General features: G+C 42.2%; 1 protein-coding gene across 6 annotated transcripts in view; it reads left to right on the top strand.

The window, feature by feature from the left end:
- The window catches only part of ror1 (receptor tyrosine kinase-like orphan receptor 1), a 304,997-nt gene that overhangs the window by 273,558 nt on the left and 11,826 nt on the right, over positions 1 to 19,613 (top strand). For all 6 annotated transcript variants that reach the window (XM_068037317.1, XM_068037316.1, XM_068037321.1 and 3 more), the window contains 4 exons: positions 4,858 to 4,985; positions 7,718 to 8,035; positions 9,669 to 9,914; positions 11,650 to 11,852. In XM_068037317.1, the coding sequence (XP_067893418.1) occupies positions 4,858 to 4,985; positions 7,718 to 8,035; positions 9,669 to 9,914; positions 11,650 to 11,852 (895 nt within the window). The remainder of the gene's footprint in view (positions 1 to 4,857; positions 4,986 to 7,717; positions 8,036 to 9,668; positions 9,915 to 11,649; positions 11,853 to 19,613) is intronic.

Raw genomic sequence — 19,613 nt, 5'->3', positions numbered from 1 at the left:
GGGCAGGGGTGTGGCTGTCAGTGGGCACCCCCCTCTTCCCGATGCTGAGATCCTCATTCAGGCACTGTGCCTTTTAATGAGGGACACCCACCCTGACTACCCGGAATCTTGACGTGTTTCCCATGCAGCAACAGGCCTGCCCTCTGCTCAGCTAATTGCGGCATCTGCAGGATGAGACCCTTAATTGAGCATTAATTACCCACCTGAGGGTCTAAATTGGCAGCGTGGTGGAATGGCCATTCATAGGCCTTCCCCCCTGGACTTAATATCAGTGGAGGTGGAAGGAGGTGGGATGCCCCCCCACCACCATCCCACCCGATTTTATGCTCTCCTCGCCTCCAAACCCATCGCGAGGGGAAGAACATAAAATTTCCCTCTTTTCCAGATTACTAGCCTGAGGCAGCCATCAGGCCCTTGAATATGCAAATCAGGATTCTAAAACCTGTTTTAGACCAGAGCTACAAATTTGTCAGCAACTGGGTTGAACTTGCTCCCTTGCTCTTACCTTGACCTAACCAGCAACCCTGAAAGAATAATATCGCCATTCCTCCACTGTTGCTGAGTCAAAATCCTGGAACTCCCTTCCTAACAGCACTGTGGGTGTACCTACCCCACATGGACTGCAGCGGTTCAAGAAGGCAGCTCACCACCACCTTCTCAAGGGCAATTAGAGATGGACAATAAATGCTGGCTTTGCCAGCAATGGCCATATCTCATGGATGAATAAAAGAAAAGTCAATCACAGAAATGAAAATATGCTGCTTAGAGAAAGCAAACAGTGAGAAATATAAGGACTCATAACTGGATTCTGCCCATTCCTTCTCAAACAGCTGCAAAAATCTATCACACTGATTTTCCAAATTAAAAATACCATTAAACCATCTACTTTCTCTAGGACTCTTGCAGTTCAGACAGTCTGTCCAATGTATCTCTCATACATACTTGACAACTATAATTATTTAAAGCAGACAGTTGGGGTTGGGTGGGGGGAGGGCAGATACTCATATAGCCCAGAAAGCAGTGCAAAATGGGCGTCACATCTTGAATGCTCACCCGAAGATGTCGGCCTGAGCTTCACTGGAAATTGGGCCTCAAGCCTCATTTCCATAAAACCAATGTTAACCAAGCATTCTGATGCAGTACGCCATTTGGGGACTTGGAAAATTCAGCCGTCTCTGCAGGTAAACCCTGGACCGTAAAGGAACAAGCCTGGACCAACAGCGCCCCTCTGTTATTTTGTCCAATAAGGATGAGCACTTCTTCATTCATGGGATCTGGGCACAGTTGGTGAGGCCAGCGTTTATTGCCCATCTCTAATTTCCCTTGAGAAGGTGGTGATGAGCCACCTTCATGAACCGCTGCAGTCCTTGTGGTGTAGGCACACCCACAGTGCTGTTAGGAAGGGAGTTCCAGGATTTTGACCCAGCAACAGTGGAGGAGCAGCGATATAGTTCCAAATCAGGACAGCCTGTGACTTGGAGGGGAACCTGTAGGTGATGGTGTTCCCATGCGCCTGTTGCCCTTGTTCCTCTAGTGGTAGCAGTCGCAGGTTTGGAAGATGCTGTTGAAGGAACCTTGTCAAGTTGCTGCAGTGCATCTTGTACACACTACTCTGTGCGCCAGTGATGGAGGGAGTAAATTCTTAAGGGATATCAATTCCTTTGTCCTGAATGATGTCAAGCTTCATCAGTGTTGTTGGTGTTACACTCGTCCAGTGGACAGTATTTGATCACACTCCTGACTTGTGCCTTGTAGATGGTGGAAAGGCTTTGGGGAGTGAGGAGGTGAGTTACTAGCTGCAGAATTCCCAGCCTCTGACTCGCTGTTGTAGCCACAGTATTTATTTGGCTGGTCCAGTTCAGTTTCTGGTCAATGATGACCCTCAGGATGTTGGTGGGGAATTCAGCACTGGTAAGGCTGTTTAATGTCAAGGGGAGGTTGGTAGATTCTGTCTCGTTAGAGATGGTCATTGCCTGGCACTTCTGTGGCATGCAAGTTACTTGCCACTTATCAGCCCAAGCCTGGATGTTGTCCAGATTGTGTTGCATGCGAACATGGACTGCTTCATATCTGAGCAGTTGCGAATCATACTGAACATTGTGCAATAATCAGTGAACATCCCCGCTTCTGACCTTATGATGGAGGGAAGGTCATTGATGAAGCAGCTGAAGATGGTTGGGCCTAGGACACTACCCTGAGGAACTCCTGCAGCAATGTCCTGGGGCTGTAGAGAATGCCTACAACCTTCCAGTGCAGTCACATTTATTTCAAATGAAATACTCTTTCATCAATTAGATTTGAAGTCAGTTGTGGGTACTGTATTATGATTCCATTTCAGGAGGCTGTGATTTGAAATAGTGGGCTTGGGAGTGATTGTTGAATCCACATTGGTTGAAAAAGGAGTCAGTTCTTCCCCAAATTACTACTTTTCCTGTCAGAAGTTTTTCTGTGTGGTATTTTCAGTTGTCTTTTAATTACTTGAGTTTTTAGAATTTTGTGGTATGCTATGCCAAGATTTGTAGATTATTGATATGAGCATAATTGGGGGGCGCAATAGTTAGCACCACAGCCTCACAGCTCCAGCGACCCGGGTTCAATTCTGGGTACTTGCCTGTGCGGAGTTTGCAAGTTCTCCCTGTGACTGCGTGGGTTTCCTCCGGGTGCTCCGGTTTCCTCCCACAGCCAAAGACTTGCAGGTTGATAGGTAAATTGGCCATTGTAAATTGCCCCTAGTGTAGGTAGGTGGTAGGGAAAAAGGGATTACTGCAGGGTTAGTATAAATGGGTGGTTGTTGGTCGGCACAGACTCAGTGGGCCAAAGGGCCTGTTTCAGTGCTGTATCAATAAATAATGCGTAAATATATATTTCACGAAAGTCACTCCTAATATTTTTCCAGCTCTGATTGTAGCAATGTGAATACACTGAAGCCACTAGGTTAGATGTTGACCCCAAGTACAGATCAATCTAGGGATGTACAATTACATTGTACATATGTACATAGCAGTGGTTTTCAAGCTGTTCTATGTAGGGGACCATCCCATTCTGAACAGCAGTGTTAGCTACCCACTGGAAACAGTGCCACCATTGCAGAAAATATTTTTATTATGTTTAGAATGGAATCAATGTGGAAGACAAAAAACACACAAAAAAAGAGATCTAAAGATTTGAGGGACTCCATGATCCCTTGGTGGATTTCCTAGTGTTTTGGAGACGTCAGCTTGAAAATTTGTATAAGCATCTGCCTTTGAGGGACTGAGGGCCAATGAATGAGTCACTAATGCTCTTAGATTAAATGAATTCATTTAAAATGCAGCCCCTTTGATTTCTCCATAGCCATTCAACAAGACAGAGTAGCAAAACACCAGCAGTGCCAGGGGTGATAAGGCTCCATAGTCCGACACTTGCTGAATCCCTCATTGTAGCTACATCACTGAGGAGAGTTTTTGAGTGGAGACGAGGTATGTTTTCACAAGGAGGGAGGAAAGATTGGAGTAATAGTCACTGTTATGCCACTTTGCACTTGCATCGACACTTGACCAACTTCAAGATGCCAGTCCAAGAGGCACTGGCACAAAGATGGGAACATGTCTCCCACCCAATTTCACAACCACAGCTGAATAACAAAACAGGCAAATAAGTAGTAACAAAGTAATAGGTACAATAGATTGCACAACAGAATTAGATGCCTCAGTTTTGTTTTTAGAATGTGATCTTAAGTTATACTATGCTTTTAGTATTCCAGTTGGTAAAGGCATTGATGATGGAGCACTACGCTATACAGGCCATGGAGGTCTTGATCTTCGATCTGCGCTAAGTTAGCTGATTTCAGCCAAGCACGTGATAGAAATATTACATGTGGCCACATTACAGCGTATTCCTTGGTCTGAACATTACAACATTATGTATTTATCCACTAAGCCATTAGGGAATCCTCAACACTGACATACATAACAGTTTAAAAAAAAATGATATAATCAAATTGATTGTTCTTTCTCTGTTTTCCCCAATAGTTGATCATGTCATTTACAGGCCTTTCTACCTGTATGTATATATATCTTCAAAACTCAACACTGCCATTGGCCTCAGAAGGAACAGGAAGGGGAAAAGTCAGTCAGGGAACTTATTGATGATTGCCATGCAATGGCCCCCTAAAGAAAGAAAAAAAAAAACACCTTGCGCTTATGTAGCGCTTTATTATTTCAGCAAACACGGCAGCCAAACTGTGCAAAGCAAGATCTCACAAACTGTAATGAGATGAATGGCCAGTTAATCAGTGTTTGATGGTGTTGGCCAAGACACTGCCATTGGATCTTTAATATTCACCTGAACAGGCAGATCCACCTCAGTTTTACAACTCATCCAACAGATGACACCCCTGATAGAGCAGCACATCAGTTTACATTTTTATGTCTTGGAGTGGACCCTGCACTCATGCTTTGGATAGGATTGGGCTTGGCTGTGAATAGCATGTCCACATTGCCTGGATACAGTCATGAAGAATCACCACTTGTATGAGGGAGGCCAGGGCATGTGCGGCCCATACCCTAGTAGAACTATTGACATCAGGGGAGGCGGGAAGAATAATTAGAAAGAAATAGATAATCAATAATACTGTGAGCATAAATCACTTCAGAATTTTGTTTTTCTGCCAGCTAAAAGAGCTAAAATTAGAAGTTCACTGAAGGTCTTTGTTTTTTTAAAGAACTTAATTTTTTCAAGATGTTCTTGGATGATTTTTGAATATCGCAACGAGAGAACTGGGTTTCAAATTAGTAAAGATGTTTATAACAGTGCCCTCTAGTGACCAATGCGCACTTCAAAATGAAACTCATTGCTGTCTTTCCTTTCACCCTCCAGAGTTATGTTTGAAGAAGATGGCTTTTGTCAGCCCTACAGGGGTATCGCCTGTGCAAGGTTCATTGCAAACAGCAGTATATATGTGGACTCGCTACAGATGCAAGGGGAAATAGAAAATCAAATCACAGGTATGGGAGATATTGGATGAAAAGATGAGCTTTTTGTTTATTCATTCTGTGATGAAGAGGGTGGTCGAAAGCTGCTGCCAGACAAAGTTAAAAGCTTTTACTGCAGTTAGTAAATTATGGGTTCATGATCTCTTATCAAAGTCACAAATGACATCCTATGTGACGGTGACAAAGATAAACTTTCCCTCCTCATCCTTCTCGACCTGTCTGCAGTCTTTGACATGGTTGACCATGCCAACGCTGCTCCGCGGACGACCAGCTAGGTTGGACTGCTCTCACCTGATTCCATTCATATCGATCTAATAGTAACCAGTGAATCACTTGCAATGGTTTCTTGTCCTGCTCCCACACCATTACCTCTGGTGTCCTCCAATGATCTATCCTTTGCCCCCTTCTATTTCTCATCTCAATGCTGACCCTCAGAAAGCACAGCATTACTCTGTGACCTTGTCCTATCTAAACCTTCCCTTTTGTTATCTCTTGCCCCACCCCCTGCTTTACTTGCTTAAAATCTTTTGCATTTCTAATATTTGTCAGTTCTGAAGATGGGTCACTGACCTGAAACATTAACTCTGCTTCTCTCTCCACAGATGCTGCCAGACCTGCTGAGTATTTCCAGCATTTCTTGTTTTTACTTCAGATTTCCAGCATCTGCAGTATTTTGCTTTTATTTTAGTGTTTAATTCACTGCCACTTCCCTTCCAAGAATGCCTACCTTGAAGAAGTTCTGCTCTTCTCTCTGACAGGATTTTCATTTTTCTCTTTTACCTTGTTCACTTTCATTGATTTCTATTTCCCTCCTGGTGTTTGATAAAGGGTCTACCAAAACTCGTTATCACAGTCACATTTATTCTCTGTGACCTTGTCCTATCAACACCTTCTCTTTTGTTATCTCTTGCCCCACCCCCCCACTTTATTTGCTTAAAATCTTCTACATTTCTAATATTTGTCAGTTCTGAAGAAGGGTCACTGACCTGAAATGTTAACTCTGCTTCACTCTCCACAGATGCTGCCATACCTGCTGAGTATTTCCAGCATTTCTTGTTTTTATTTCAGATTTCCAGCATCTACAGTATTTTGCTTTTATATTAGTTTTTGCATGTATGCAGATGACACTCAGCTCTGCCTCATCACCGCTTCTCTTGATGACTCCGCTGTTGCTAAATTATCAGACTGCTTATCTAACATGCAGTACTGAATGAGCAGAAATTTCCTCCTGTTAAATATTGGGAAGACCAAAGCCATTGTTTTCAGTCCCCACTCCAAATTCCGTTCCCTAGCTACTGACTCTATCCCTCTCCTTGGCAACAGTCTGAGATTAAGCCAGTCTGTTCACAACCTTGGTGTCACATTTGACCTCGAGATGAGCTTCCGACCTCATATTCGTGCCATCACTAAGACAGTCTACTTCCACCTCCAAAAAAAGCCTGACTTCACCCCGTCTCAGCTCATCTGCTGCTGAAATCTCATTCATGCCTTCATTACCTCTAGTCTTGACTATTCCAATGCACTCCTGGCTGGTCTCCCATATTCTACTCTCCATAAACCTGAGGTCATCCAAAACTCTACTGCCTGTGACTTACCTCGCACCAAGTCCCGTTCCTCCATCACCACTGTGCTCGCTGACTTACGTTGACTCTTGATCAAGCAATGTCTTGATTTTAAAATTCTCATCCTTGTTTTCAAATCCCTCCATGGCCTTGCCCCTCCCTATCTCTGTGATCTCCTCCAGCCCCACAACCCTCCAAGATATCTGCGCTCCTCTAATTCTGACCTTTGTGCATCCCTGATTTTAATTGTTTCACCATTGGTGGCCGTGCCTTCAGTTGCCTAGGCCCCAACTTCTTGAATACTCTCCCTATACCTCTCCACCTCTCTACCTCACTTTCCTCCATTAAGATACTCCTTAAAACCTACCTCCTTGGCCAAGCTTTTGGTCATCTGACCTAATATCTCCTTTTCTGGTTCGGTGTCATACTTTGTTTTGTAATGCTCCTGTGAAGTGGCTTGGGATGTTTTATTACATTAAAGGTGCTATGTAAATATAAGTTGTTAATGTTCAGTCTCTGGGATTTGTCAAGATGGGTGATTCATAGTGGTATGTAGTTTCTTGGGCACTGGTCACCTCCCATATCCTGCTCAAGAAGCCATTCTAAACGTGTGAGCCGAGACATCGTTCAGCCACAGTTGGAGAGCGTGCATTGCAGACGAACCTAATTTGTTTTCTAGCCTGATGTCCAAATATGCACATTTTCCAACAAGTGTTATTGAAGAGCCATCAGAAGTGAGAAACCTGGCTGATTATTTTTTCACCTCCCCTAGCCCAGCAACCTTTTAGCCAATTGTAGCGCTTCTCTTGCTATTCCAGTTGAGTTCAGATAACTCAGCACTAACTTGGAATTGAAACTGGGACCTTCAGTGTCCTCGAGGCTTAGTTCCATACTTGGTATGTATTTACTCAGTTATCAGGGGATCATTGGAGCATTTAAAGGGCAGAGCTATTTACATTGAGCCAACATTTCTAGAATAAAGCAGAGCCTCTTATAAGTTCCTCAAATAAAAATGTGTTGGGGTAATTAGTAAAGAATCTCTGTAACTTTGATTATTCCGTAAACTTAAATTGAGTTCTGAGTCAAGCTATTTTGTTCAATATAATTATTGTTACTGATTTGGAAAATTAGAACAATTTAAAGCACTAAGCAAGTTAATAATTGTGCTTGTTTACTCTGTAGCTGCTTTCACGATGATTGGAACCTCAAATCACCTAACAGATCGTTGTTCCCAGTTTGCCATCCCCTCACTGTGCCACTTTGCTTTCCCTTACTGTGACGATACCTCTTCGATACCCAAACCTCGTGACCTTTGCAGAGATGAGTGTGAGATCCTGGAAAATGATCTTTGCAAGACAGAATATATTTTCGCCAGATCAAATCCTTTGATCCTAATGAGATTAAAGCTGCCAAACTGTGAAGATCTCCCCATGCCTGACAGTCCAGAGGCGGCAAACTGTATGCGCATTGGAATTCCTATGGCAGAACCCATCAATAAGAGTAAGTAAGGATGGGAACCTCAACTACCGTTTGAGAGGTTTCTGTGGATTTTTTTTTACATTCCTTCCCCTCCTATTTTCTCCATTACTGAAGGCAGTATCTGGTGCCAGGGGATAATTCCATAAATGTCAGTGATTACCTCCTTCAAGTGGCTGTTCTTCATGAATGATCAGTATTATGCCAACAGAACTATTCCACCTTGGGAAGGATATATTGGCCTTGGAGGGAGTGCAACGTAGGTTTACAAGAATGATACCTAGACTACAGGGGTTAAGTTACGAGGAGAGATTACACAAATTAGGCATGTTTTCACTAGAATTTAGAAGGTTGAGGGATGATCTGATTGAAGTCTTCAAGATATTAACAGGAAAAGACAGGCTAGATAAAGATAAACTATTTCCACTGGTTGGAGATTCTAAAACTAGGGGGAATAGTCTAAAAATTAGGACCAGACCGTTCAGGAGAGATGTTAGGAAGCACTTCTTCACACAAAGGGTGGTAGAGGTTTGGAACTTGCTCCCACAAACAACAGTTGAAGCTAGAACAGCTGTTAATTTTAAATCAGAGATAGATAGATTTCTGTTAAGCAAAGATATTAAGGGATATGGGCCAAAGGCAGGTATATGGAGTTAGGCCGCGGATCAGCCATGATCTCATTGAATGGCGGGACAGGCTTGGGGGACTGAATGGCCTACTGCTGTTCCTATCTTCCTATGTTCCTATGTTACCATGGGGGCTGTAATAGCTGCACCTGATCCTGCTGCATGCATGGACATCAGACATACTACCAGCAGCGGCATTGCAATCAGGAGCAGGAATCCTGATTGATTTCTTTCTCCTCAACTTTAACCCAGGGGCACTGAGGTCAGCAATAATGTCCCGACCACTGCCCAAGCGAAGGTCAGTTAACTCAGCAGACACTTTGGGGCAGTCCTGTTGTGTAGAGCTCAGGACAGCACATAAAGTATAATCAGCTACTGAGCTGCTGGGGAATCAAACTCTCCTTTCATGGTCACTAGGATTAAACCTGAAGTAAAAACATAGAGCTGCATGCAAACAAGGAAAGAAGCAAACTGGAAAAAATTGGGAAAGATATTATTGCATATAACAGCTTTTCTCTGCTAATATAAACATGGCTAGTGACAGGTTCACAAATACTTACAAGCACATTTTTTTCTTTCTTGCCCGTTTTCTCCCCTCCTCTCCTAAAAGCCTTGATTCCTTGCTGGGATATTGTTTCACATGTAGCGATTGGTCACCATTTTTCACATGTGGTAATGAGTGTCAGCAAACTGTTTGACCACAAGGAACTTCACAGCTGAGCCTGATCCTTTCTTCACCCAACATCCAGATGCATATCTTTCCAGCAGGGATTGCTATAGCGACATCAGCAGCATGAACCCTGGCTGATTTGCCCTCCCCTAACCCACAGGGCTGCCGTGGCCAATTTTACTGCTTCACTGATGCTCCAGCTGAGCTTAGCTTACTCAGCACATTACTAAGGACAGAATCTGAGACTTTCCTGGTCTATGGCTTAGGTACTTGCTGGGTAAATTATTTCAGCCATTAAGAAAACTCCTTTTTTAATCTCTTTGCGAAGTGGTATTTCTGTACTGTGTTTTTTCCCCCACAGATCACAAATGTTTTAATATTAGTGGCATTGATTACCGGGGCACAGTGAGTGTAACAAAATCAGGCCGGCAGTGTCAGCCATGGAACTCCCAGTATCCACACACTCATTCTTACACTGCGGTTAAATATCCCGAACTCAATGGTGGCCACTCATATTGCCGGAATCCAGGGAACCACAAGGATGCTCCATGGTGCTTTACTCTGGATGAATCAGTGACATTGGAGTTGTGTGAAATTCCATTGTGCGGTAAGGACCATTAGTTGAAATTTCTGAAGTGGGACCACATATGATGCACTGTACTTATACCCTTTTTCAAAATTGAGAAATAGCGATGAGGGCTGAGATCCCTAGTTCAGGACAATAACAAGGTTATAAAGAGCAGAAGATAAGTTAAATCAAGAAGTAGTGGTCAGGCACTGCTCTGTCTGTGCTTTCAAAATTTGAACAATGCAAAAGGAAGGATAGGCCAAGGGTGGATAGGTGTTCCACAGTCTTGAGGGCTCTGAGAAAGCATAAGTCAAAGTGTGGGGTAATGCAGGGAATATGCAAGGAGCAGCAACAGTCTGCAGAATAGTATCTTTGAGACACTGGAGGAATAATAGAGGATATAAAGGGTTAATACCGAAGTCAGTGAGAGAGACCCCTTCCACTGTACGAGCGATGATGTAACAGTCACATGAGATAGGCATGAGAAGAAGAAGGTATAGCAGCACAAAGGATGCCAGCTTAGGTCACTTGCAGAGAGTGTATATAGTAACTGTAAATAATAGAGTTGTTAGTTAACCTTTACCGGCGCCTAAGACTTTCTCTAGAACACCCTACAATGCTAATAATACAAACCCAACAACGCAACAGAAAGATTGGGGAGTAATTGCCGTAAAAGTATTGATAAAATGGAGACAGACCAGAAAAATGTAAGAGAGAGATATCATTGGATGAGCAGCAATATCCATAATCTTACTGCCACTGAGATCAGGTTGTTGAATGCCAAGAGTTATTTCACTAAAGAGAAAACAATTTTATAACTGAATTATGTTGTACTTTTTTATTGCGATGCATTGTACTTTAAAACTAAGTAAATAGTATTTTATTATTGAGGTGTATGATGTTTTTATAAGGTGGTGTTGCATTTTGTAACATTGGTGAAATGTTGAACACACTGCCTGAAGGGGTGGTAGAGGCAGGAACCCTCAACATTTAAGTATTTAGATGAGCACTTGAAATGCTATAGCATACAAGGCTACGGGCCAAGTGCTGGAAAATAGGATTAGAATAGATAGGCTTGATGGCCGGCCCTGACACGTTGGGCTGAAGGGCCTATTTCTGTGCTGTATAACTCTATGACTATGACTCTATGACCATAATTTTATTACTAAAAAGCATGATACTTTATTCCTGCAGTCCATGCATATTTTATTACTTGTGTTGTGCTTTATTCCAAAGGACTGAGGAGTCTTGTGTTGTCTTTTATTACTGAGGTAGTGCAGAGGGTTGCAATTTATTACTAAGGTACTGAGCAGTGTTTTATTTTTATGATGAAGCATTTTAAGGATGTTGTGTTGTATTTTTGAAGTATGGTGGAGTGTTATGCGTTGTTTATTATTACTGTTGGTTGTGCTTTGTCGTTGATGTGCCAGCCTTTGCTCGGTGGTAGCATTCTTGCCTCTGAGTCAGGAGGTTGGGGATTCAAACCACACTCCAGTGATGTGAGCACATAAACTACACTGACTTCAGTATCATACTGAAAGAGTGCTAAACTGATAGATCTGATTGCTGTTTGTGGGACCTTGCTATACTCAAATTGGCTGCCGTGTTATCTTGAATTACAACATTACTTCATTGGTTCATTGGCTGTGAAACACTTTGGGATTTCCTGATGTCATGACAAGTGTTGCATAAATGAAAGTTCTTTCTTCTTACTGAGTTGTGTTGTGTTGTGTCATTGTTAAGTGACTAAGATATTTTTTTCTTTGCAAACCAGACTCCAAAGAAAACAACAAGATGGAGATTCTTTACATCCTGGTCCCTAGTGTGACAATTCCCCTGGCAATTGCTCTTTTGTTCTTCTTTATCTGTATTTGTCGTAATAATCAAAAGTCATCAACACCAGTTATTCAACGACAGCCGAAACCTGTGCGAGGGCAAAATGTCGAAATGTCCATGCTGAATGCATACAAACCGAAGGTAAGAAATGATTGTTTTGTGTTGAAGTGTTTTTTTTCAGCATCCTGTTTCTGCATAAGGCATTTCTTTATATCCATGTTATCAGTTCCCTCCATTATTTTAAAAACTTGGATTGTGTCCTCCCCTAGTCACTTTTGCACATATGAAGAAAGCAAAAACTTTGGCTGGGATATTGCTTGGAGCTGTTCCTGTTCCACTTGCGTTACTTCACCAGCAGTGCAGTGGAAACCCCATTTGTGCACGTAAAGGGGGTTTCTCCTGCACTTCAGGCAAGCAACTCCAAAGAATTTCCCAGCCATCGAGAAGCTGCACCATTGTAATCATCATCTGTAACATACACTACATATATCATGCATTTCCCTCCCAGGTTGATAAAAAGTTTTTGCACTCATATATAATGTACACATGGATTTAGGGCCCATTTTCCTGTACAAAATACTGTGGGTTTTACTTTAGCCAAAGGATGAAAACAGGTGCTAAATCGGTGCAGTGCTAATAAGACAAGCCTGTTTGAAAGTCCAGATTTAGCACACAATTTTGGTCCTAATTACTGATTGCTATAGTTTGAACTGGTCAGGAAGTGCTAACCAGAAACCTGCAGGTTTAGTGCTCAGGTGCTGATAAAACACAATTTTCGTGGAGCAGTATACGTGGGCTCCTCACACCCACTCATACTGAAGCTGTGGAGTGTGTTGGCTGGCACCCAGCGGCACACTTCAGGGTGATTCAGGGGTCGTGGGTAAGGGCACATGGATTCTCGGACGTGATACTGCAGATCCTGGTGGAGGGGTCCAGAGGAGGAGGGATATCCTGTACCCATAATGGAAGGGATGCTACCTCAATCCCCTCATCCTCCTGTCCCTTTCTCATTCAGCAGCTGGTGCTGCTCTGCCTGGCCTCAAGCCCTCCTCCCATTCCTCATTCAGGTCGAGGGGGGACCTCTAGCAAGATGCCGATGACCAAGCACTCCCTTTCTCCTGGTGACTCCTATAAGGTGTCCAATAAGGTGGAGTAGCACAGCACTTACTCTTTTTAGGTGAAGCCCTCAAAGAATTTCCGGAATAAATCTTGCTCGAGTGTTGGCGAAGTCTTGATAAAGTGTCCCAGAAAGTCTCCCGATGTGTTTTAGAGACCCTCTTCACAACTCTACCAGCAATGACCATGATATGGTGAGTATCCCTTTAAGTGGTGAGTTACCCTTTATATATCGCTTGAAATCAACATCAACGCTGTATTTACTACCAAACAGCTGGTCACTGTTAGGATAGGGCATTAGTTGAACTGCCAGCAATCAAAATTTCATACAGCCTCTTTAATGAGCTCTAGTAGGCATTTTAAGTGGCAAACAGCTATTTAATGAGTCTCTAAGCAACTGTTCCTAGTTGAACCAGCTGGCTTCAACTCCTTTACCAAGATGGCGTCTTGCTCTAAACACAGGCTAAACAGGCATTTCAGTTTAAGACCCTATCTTGGCACTCTCTTCACTAAAGTATTTGGTGAAAATGTGTGTTTGTTGCAAAAACATTACAAGATTATTATGCGACCACTAGAGGGCAATATCTGCACTGATGTATTGAAAGTTTTGATCGATGTGGAGCCATCATTTTCTTCAGTTGATCATTTGCACTATTTAATCAATATTTGATAATTTCCTACTAAATTCTTTGGCATAGGTGGTTTGAGTGATGATTTGCAGATAGATTTTAGCTTTTTAAACTAGTGATAGTAATATCTTGACAGAAGTATGTCTCAATTCTCCAAGGTGCATTGATAAAACTGACAATAGTGCCCCCTATGGGAGAACGTCAAACTATGAGTATCATGAAATTACCACGTGTGGATAAAACATATGAGATGTATATTAGTTAGAATAAATGTTGTCAGACTCCAACTACAGCTGGAGAAGTACCAAGGCAGTATAGGTCCCTTTTCTCACTTAGCCAACCTCACTGCCAAATTCACATTGGGGCATATGATGCATTCCTGGCATAGTGCAGAATAATGCAAGGGCAGTTTATTTAAATATTTCAATGGGGGTTCCTCCCAGTGTACAATACATGACATATCGGGACCACCATGTGGGTTGAGAACTGGAGTGTTGGGCACCAGCAACAGATAAAGGGCTAAAATAAAAGCAAAATACTGCGGATGCTGGAAATCTGAAACAAAAACAAGAAATGCTGGAATCACTCAGCAGGTCTGGCAGCATCTGTGGAAAGAGAAGCAGAGTTAACGTTTCGGGTCAGTGACCCCTCTACCAAAGGCTGTCAGTACTGGTTTTTCGTTAAAATGTGTTAAGAACTAAGGCGCTCTTGCCAGTTCTTTCCCATTAAAGAACAAAAAAAAGTGACAAAAAAGGAAAGTTTGACCCTGTAACAAAGAGGGCTGCTGGATCAATGTTTTTAAATGTCTTGCAGGCTTTCCCAAAGCATCTATTGCAAATGGATGCTATGTGCCAGGTGCACTGCATGGATGCTTCATTCACATTATGAAAAGGCCTCCCTAAATTGTGTCTCGTTTGGGACCTCTTAACGAGCCTTGTGCACAGTTTGTGTCAGTTGCTGGTTGATCACATTTTGGGGTGTTAACCATTTCTGGGGCGTGGTAAGTTGCAGATCTCTGTGCCCAATAATATAGGGTGCCTGTCACCAAATTATTGGCTTTATGCTGTGTCAGATGATATGCCTCACAAATAAACCAATATAAAGCAATGGGAAAAGAATTAAAAAGATAACACTGCGGTTCATCAGTCAATTATTAGATTGTCCAAATATTTCTGAGAATTTTAAATATTTGTAAGATTTGCACCAAATGAATTAGTATCAGCTTCCTCACTTTAAATGAACACATATAATTGTGATCGAATAGATTGGCTCAATTTATGACGTTATTATCTTGATCATTTTAAAAAGAATCATCTACAAGGCTGTGCGATTGTACTATTCTGTAGCATCCCGGAGAGACTGGATGGTTTTATGCTTTTTTTCAACTTCTCTCTTTTCCTGAAATTACTGACCCTTGTTGGAATACAGTTTCACAGGTAGTATGAGCATTTCAGTGCCTCACCCAAGTAGGGATCTTCATGCTTGAGCTTAGACTGTCAGTGATGGTAAGCAGTTTGACTGAGGGGGTCATCACAGCTGGGCTCTTAGCCTGTTCTCTCCTAATGTCCTAATGCAGCAATCAGGAGTGGAAATGCTGGCTGATTTCATCTCGCCTCCCTTTAGCGCTAAGGCCACATGAAGTACAGTTGCCATTGCCCCAGTTAAGTTCAATTGACTCTCAAAGTTGATATTTTCCAGCTGTATAGACTCAGTACCACACTGGGCAGTCTACTATGAGGGAAATGGATGAACTTCATATTTATTTTATGCAGCAGTTCTTTAATATGGATGATCGGTTCTTAACTAAGCAACGGGCCGTAAGCTGCTCCAATTGCTGGCCCACACGGGAAGGAGCTGTTTGTTTTAATAAACAGCCATCGTCACTGTGGTGTCCATTACCCCTGGCCTCTGCCTGCCCTACATTGTTCAATCAGAGCTGGAGCCAAGACTCCTATGCGTCAACTCCTTATGCAAGCGCGTGCACAAAATTCTAGGTGAGATAGTGCCTCACTTGCTTCATCCATGAGCCGCCTCTGGGGAACTGTCGACATGCACTTTATTTTTTTAATTTTATTTTAGCGATATAGCACTGAAACAGGCCCTTCGACCCACCGAGTCTGTGCTGACCAACAACCATCCATTTATCCTAATCCTACATTAATGCCATATTCCCTACTACATCCCCACCACTCTCCTACCACCTACCTACACTAGGGGCAATTTACAATGGCCAATTTACCTATCAACCTGCAAGTCTTTGGCTGTGGGAGGAAACCGGAGCACCCGGCGGAAACCTACACGGTCACAGGGAGAACTTGCAAACTCCACACAGGCAGTACCCAGAACTGAACCCGGGTTGTTGGAGCTGTGAGGCTGCGGTGTTAACCACTGCGCCACTGTGCCACCCTAACTTGGAATCTAACTTGCACTATGCTTGACCAGGAATACTTGATACTAACACTGAGTGCCAGAATTGAGAAAGAGACCATTGTCCCATCACTGTCATCCCTTGCCTTATCAGCCCAAAATTAAAAATGAAATCCACTTCAGAGATAGCCACAAAATGCCTGTAATGAAATAGACAGGGCATTGTCTGCATAAATGGGTATCTTTAAACTTCCTGGAAGAGATAGCCTAAGTTCAAAAAGCAAACCACAACAGACTTTGCCTGACAAAATTAGTCTCCAAAATAAAATTCTTCCAAGTATCACTGGCAGTGTATCATGGAGTACTATTAAGAGTTCAGACAATAGTCCAGTTAACTTGAAATGCAAGCAAGATGGGGAAGTATGCATTGCCAGGTAGGAGGGGGAGTTGCTCTCCCTGTGTGGGCCTGGGTTGTATGCCCAGTTCTGTCTTGCTTGAGATGAAAATCATTCTCGCTGTGTGGTCACTCACTCACATGCAAGCAGTTGAGTGTCAGATTAATATTGCTGTGGCATTTTTCCAAAGAAAAATAGTCAGCAAGCAATCTGAAAGAAATTTCCATAAGATGGATCTGATCCTAATGGTTAAGTATTATGTTTCAACAATATAACATGGTTTTAAGTGAGTCTCTGTGTGTTGAGATTTTGGATCAACACTTGTAGTATTATGGCTGCAACATAAATCAATTAATCTCTGCCAATATAAATTATCCTGACATCTTTTACTTTTACATTTTTCTAAATATCATCACTGATGTGAAATGGAGTCATCCAATAATGATACCCAGGACAAAGAGCAGAAACTATTTTATATATTAGGGATAAGAATCCCTCTTTCTTTGGATCTTGTGTACTATGTACCTTCTTGTGACTGTTGGAGTTGAGGGTAAATGATCATGATCCCACCTCCCCATACACACACAACAATCACACAGAAAATTACCCTCTTTCAGAATTTTCTGGTAAGTGCTCAGTGCAGCTGCTTATTGGGAACTTGTTAGAGATTGCTGGTGCAAATCCATATCAGACAACTCCATTCTACAACTGGGGTGGCACAGTGGCACAGTGGTTATCACCACAGCTCCAGCGACCTGGGTTCAATTCTGGGTACTGCCTGTGTGGAGTTTGCAAGTTCTCCCTGTGTCTGCGTGGGTTTCCTCCGGGTGCTCCGGTTTCCTCCCACAGCCAAAAGACTTGCAGGTTGATCGGTTAATTGGCCATTATAAATTGCCCCTAGTATAGGTAAGTGGTAGGGGAATATAGGGACAGGCGAGGATGTGGTAGGAATATGGGATTAGTGTAGGATTAGTATAAATGGGTGGTTAATGGTCGGCACAGACTTGGTGGGCCGAAGGGCCTGTTTCAGTGCTGTATCTCTAAATAAAAAAAAAATAAATAAAAATAAAGATGCGACTGAGAACACTGCCCTTTTTTGGGGGCCATATTAAGTAGACTTGTTGCTCATGTTTTCTTCTTCTGAATGCTCTGACTCTAGCTGAAGTATGATTGCAGTACAGCAGTCCCTGGTTACTCATAAAATTGCAGAATGTTCCAATACAGAAACAGGCCATTTGGCTCTTTAAAGTGTATGGGCCACCTAGCTTTATCCTACTCTCTGCTCACTATGATCTTTCGTATAGCTGACCCAAGTGAGTCTAAACAGTGAATGGAGAAGTGCTATTCTGCCATATGGAGCATCACAGCCAAGCCTGATCACCAAAGCCTAATATGCAGTCCAATATTTGTAATATCAATGCCACAAAAAATAGTACAAACGTTGACCAATATCCCTGCAATTCCCCCTTTCATGTAACCAGTAAACGTAAAAAGTGCTATGTTTCACCCTGTGAGTGAGTATTCCTAGCACACCTTCCCTAAGTTTCTTGGTCTAGAAAGGAATTTGGATGCTGAACTAACACAGGAAAAGTTTCTTTCCCCCTGCTCCGAGCAGTGGATCACCACATCCTGACCATGTGCTCCAAAGGTATTGCATGATTTTAATTAAAGAACATACATCAAAAAGTTATTAACCTGACATCCCTTTTTTAAAAATCTGGCTCTCTCTCAATGTATCATGACAATTTTTTTCAAACAATGAAGACATCATTCTGGGATTTGGCTTGGAGGAGCTCCTGATGCTGACTGTTTGGGAGTGAAATGCATGGTCATTATTACTACCAGGATTCTTCAGCAACCCAGCCATTTCTCACATGTCTCTCAATTCTGCTTTCTAACATCAGAAGCATGCCGTCTTCCAGATAATCTTTTCAATAATGTTATCACATAGTACTAAAGTTGAATCATTTTTCTCCTTCCAATTTCCATTGCACTTCCTACTCCAACTTCCAATCCAAAACGGGGTAAGTGTGTATGTTCACTTTGACATCTTAACTGTTTGCCTTAGCTACTCTGCATCACTAAACACATCAGCTGTGGCTATAAATCTCTTTTCTTCACTGCACTAAATTCATCAGCTGTCTCTACCAAGCTTCTAATAGCAGTTGTCTAAATTTCAAATTTATTGTCAAGCAAAATCAAATCAAATATCTCTCTCTTTATTGGAAAAAAAACCCATCTGCTTTGCTACCTCGCCGTAACCAGCCAATTCTGTTTCTCATATTTTTTGTAAATCCTCTATTTCATCCACATTCTTCGTGTTATTAATTCTTTCAAAGGAAAAGATGACCATTTTAACCCACCTTTCTCCTCCAACTCTAATCTTAATGATCTTGGCAAAGAACCTCCATTTATTGCACCAGTCTCTTCAAACATTAAGACCAACATCAAGTTCTATCCCTGCCAGGAATGTCCGTTTCTTTACTGACTATACTCCTATAAGGCCCTGGGTCTAATAATAGACTTATCATTGTTCTTAAGATGCTTGCCTTGAAATTTATCCCTGTTAAATGTCTTCTCTTCAATCTTCTTTACTCCCAGACCAACTTTCTTTCACTTGGAGATTTGCTCAGGCTCAAACCATCTCTTACCCTTAACCGATTTCCTTATTGCTCTTAAAAAGTACTTTTTAATGTCATCAGGGCTGCTGTTAACTTTCCATGCAATGCGTAATTTGAGAGTTCTGACTTAATGACCATTACCTATATGTTTTTTGGTATGGCCATTCCATTGATGACTTTGCAGTCTACATTACACACCTATGGTGCTCTGCTCTTGGATACTTTGGTGAATTGTTCATCATTCCCTCAAAATTCCCAAAGCCTATATAATTCTTCATATGACCTCACATCAAAGCTGTGTTCTAGCTATTGGCTGTTCAGTTTTGCCTCAGATCAGTCTATATGTATGGTTGATGGCTCACCCTCTGATTTTTTCTTCCCATAAACTCAGGACTTCCTCAGTACTGTGTCCTCTTTCCCATTATTCCTTCTTCATTCTGCCTTCACTCACTATTTAACCTTATCCACTCTTTTTCTTATAATTCCATTATATTCATCCATTTATTTTTAGATCATGTGATCTCATTCTTCAAAACCTCCAGATATCTCAAAGCATTATGTCTGAGTCACTACATCTTGATCTCCTCAGTCCCCTGAAGTAGGACAATTAAAATTCTTGTTTCTTTCAGTGGTTCAAAATGCGTTTTTTGGTTACTCGCTAGTCTAACTAGCAGCTGTCATCTCTTACCCTTGCTGGATCCACACACATCATTTATCAACATTATTAGATTCACTTTCTCTGACTTCAAATAGAATTCCCATCTCCTCCATTGC

The sequence above is a fragment of the Heterodontus francisci genome, chromosome 8, assembly GCF_036365525.1.
Source record: "Heterodontus francisci isolate sHetFra1 chromosome 8, sHetFra1.hap1, whole genome shotgun sequence".
Classification (NCBI taxonomy): domain Eukaryota; kingdom Metazoa; phylum Chordata; class Chondrichthyes; order Heterodontiformes; family Heterodontidae; genus Heterodontus; species Heterodontus francisci.
This window is presented reverse-complemented; position numbering and strand designations above follow the sequence as displayed.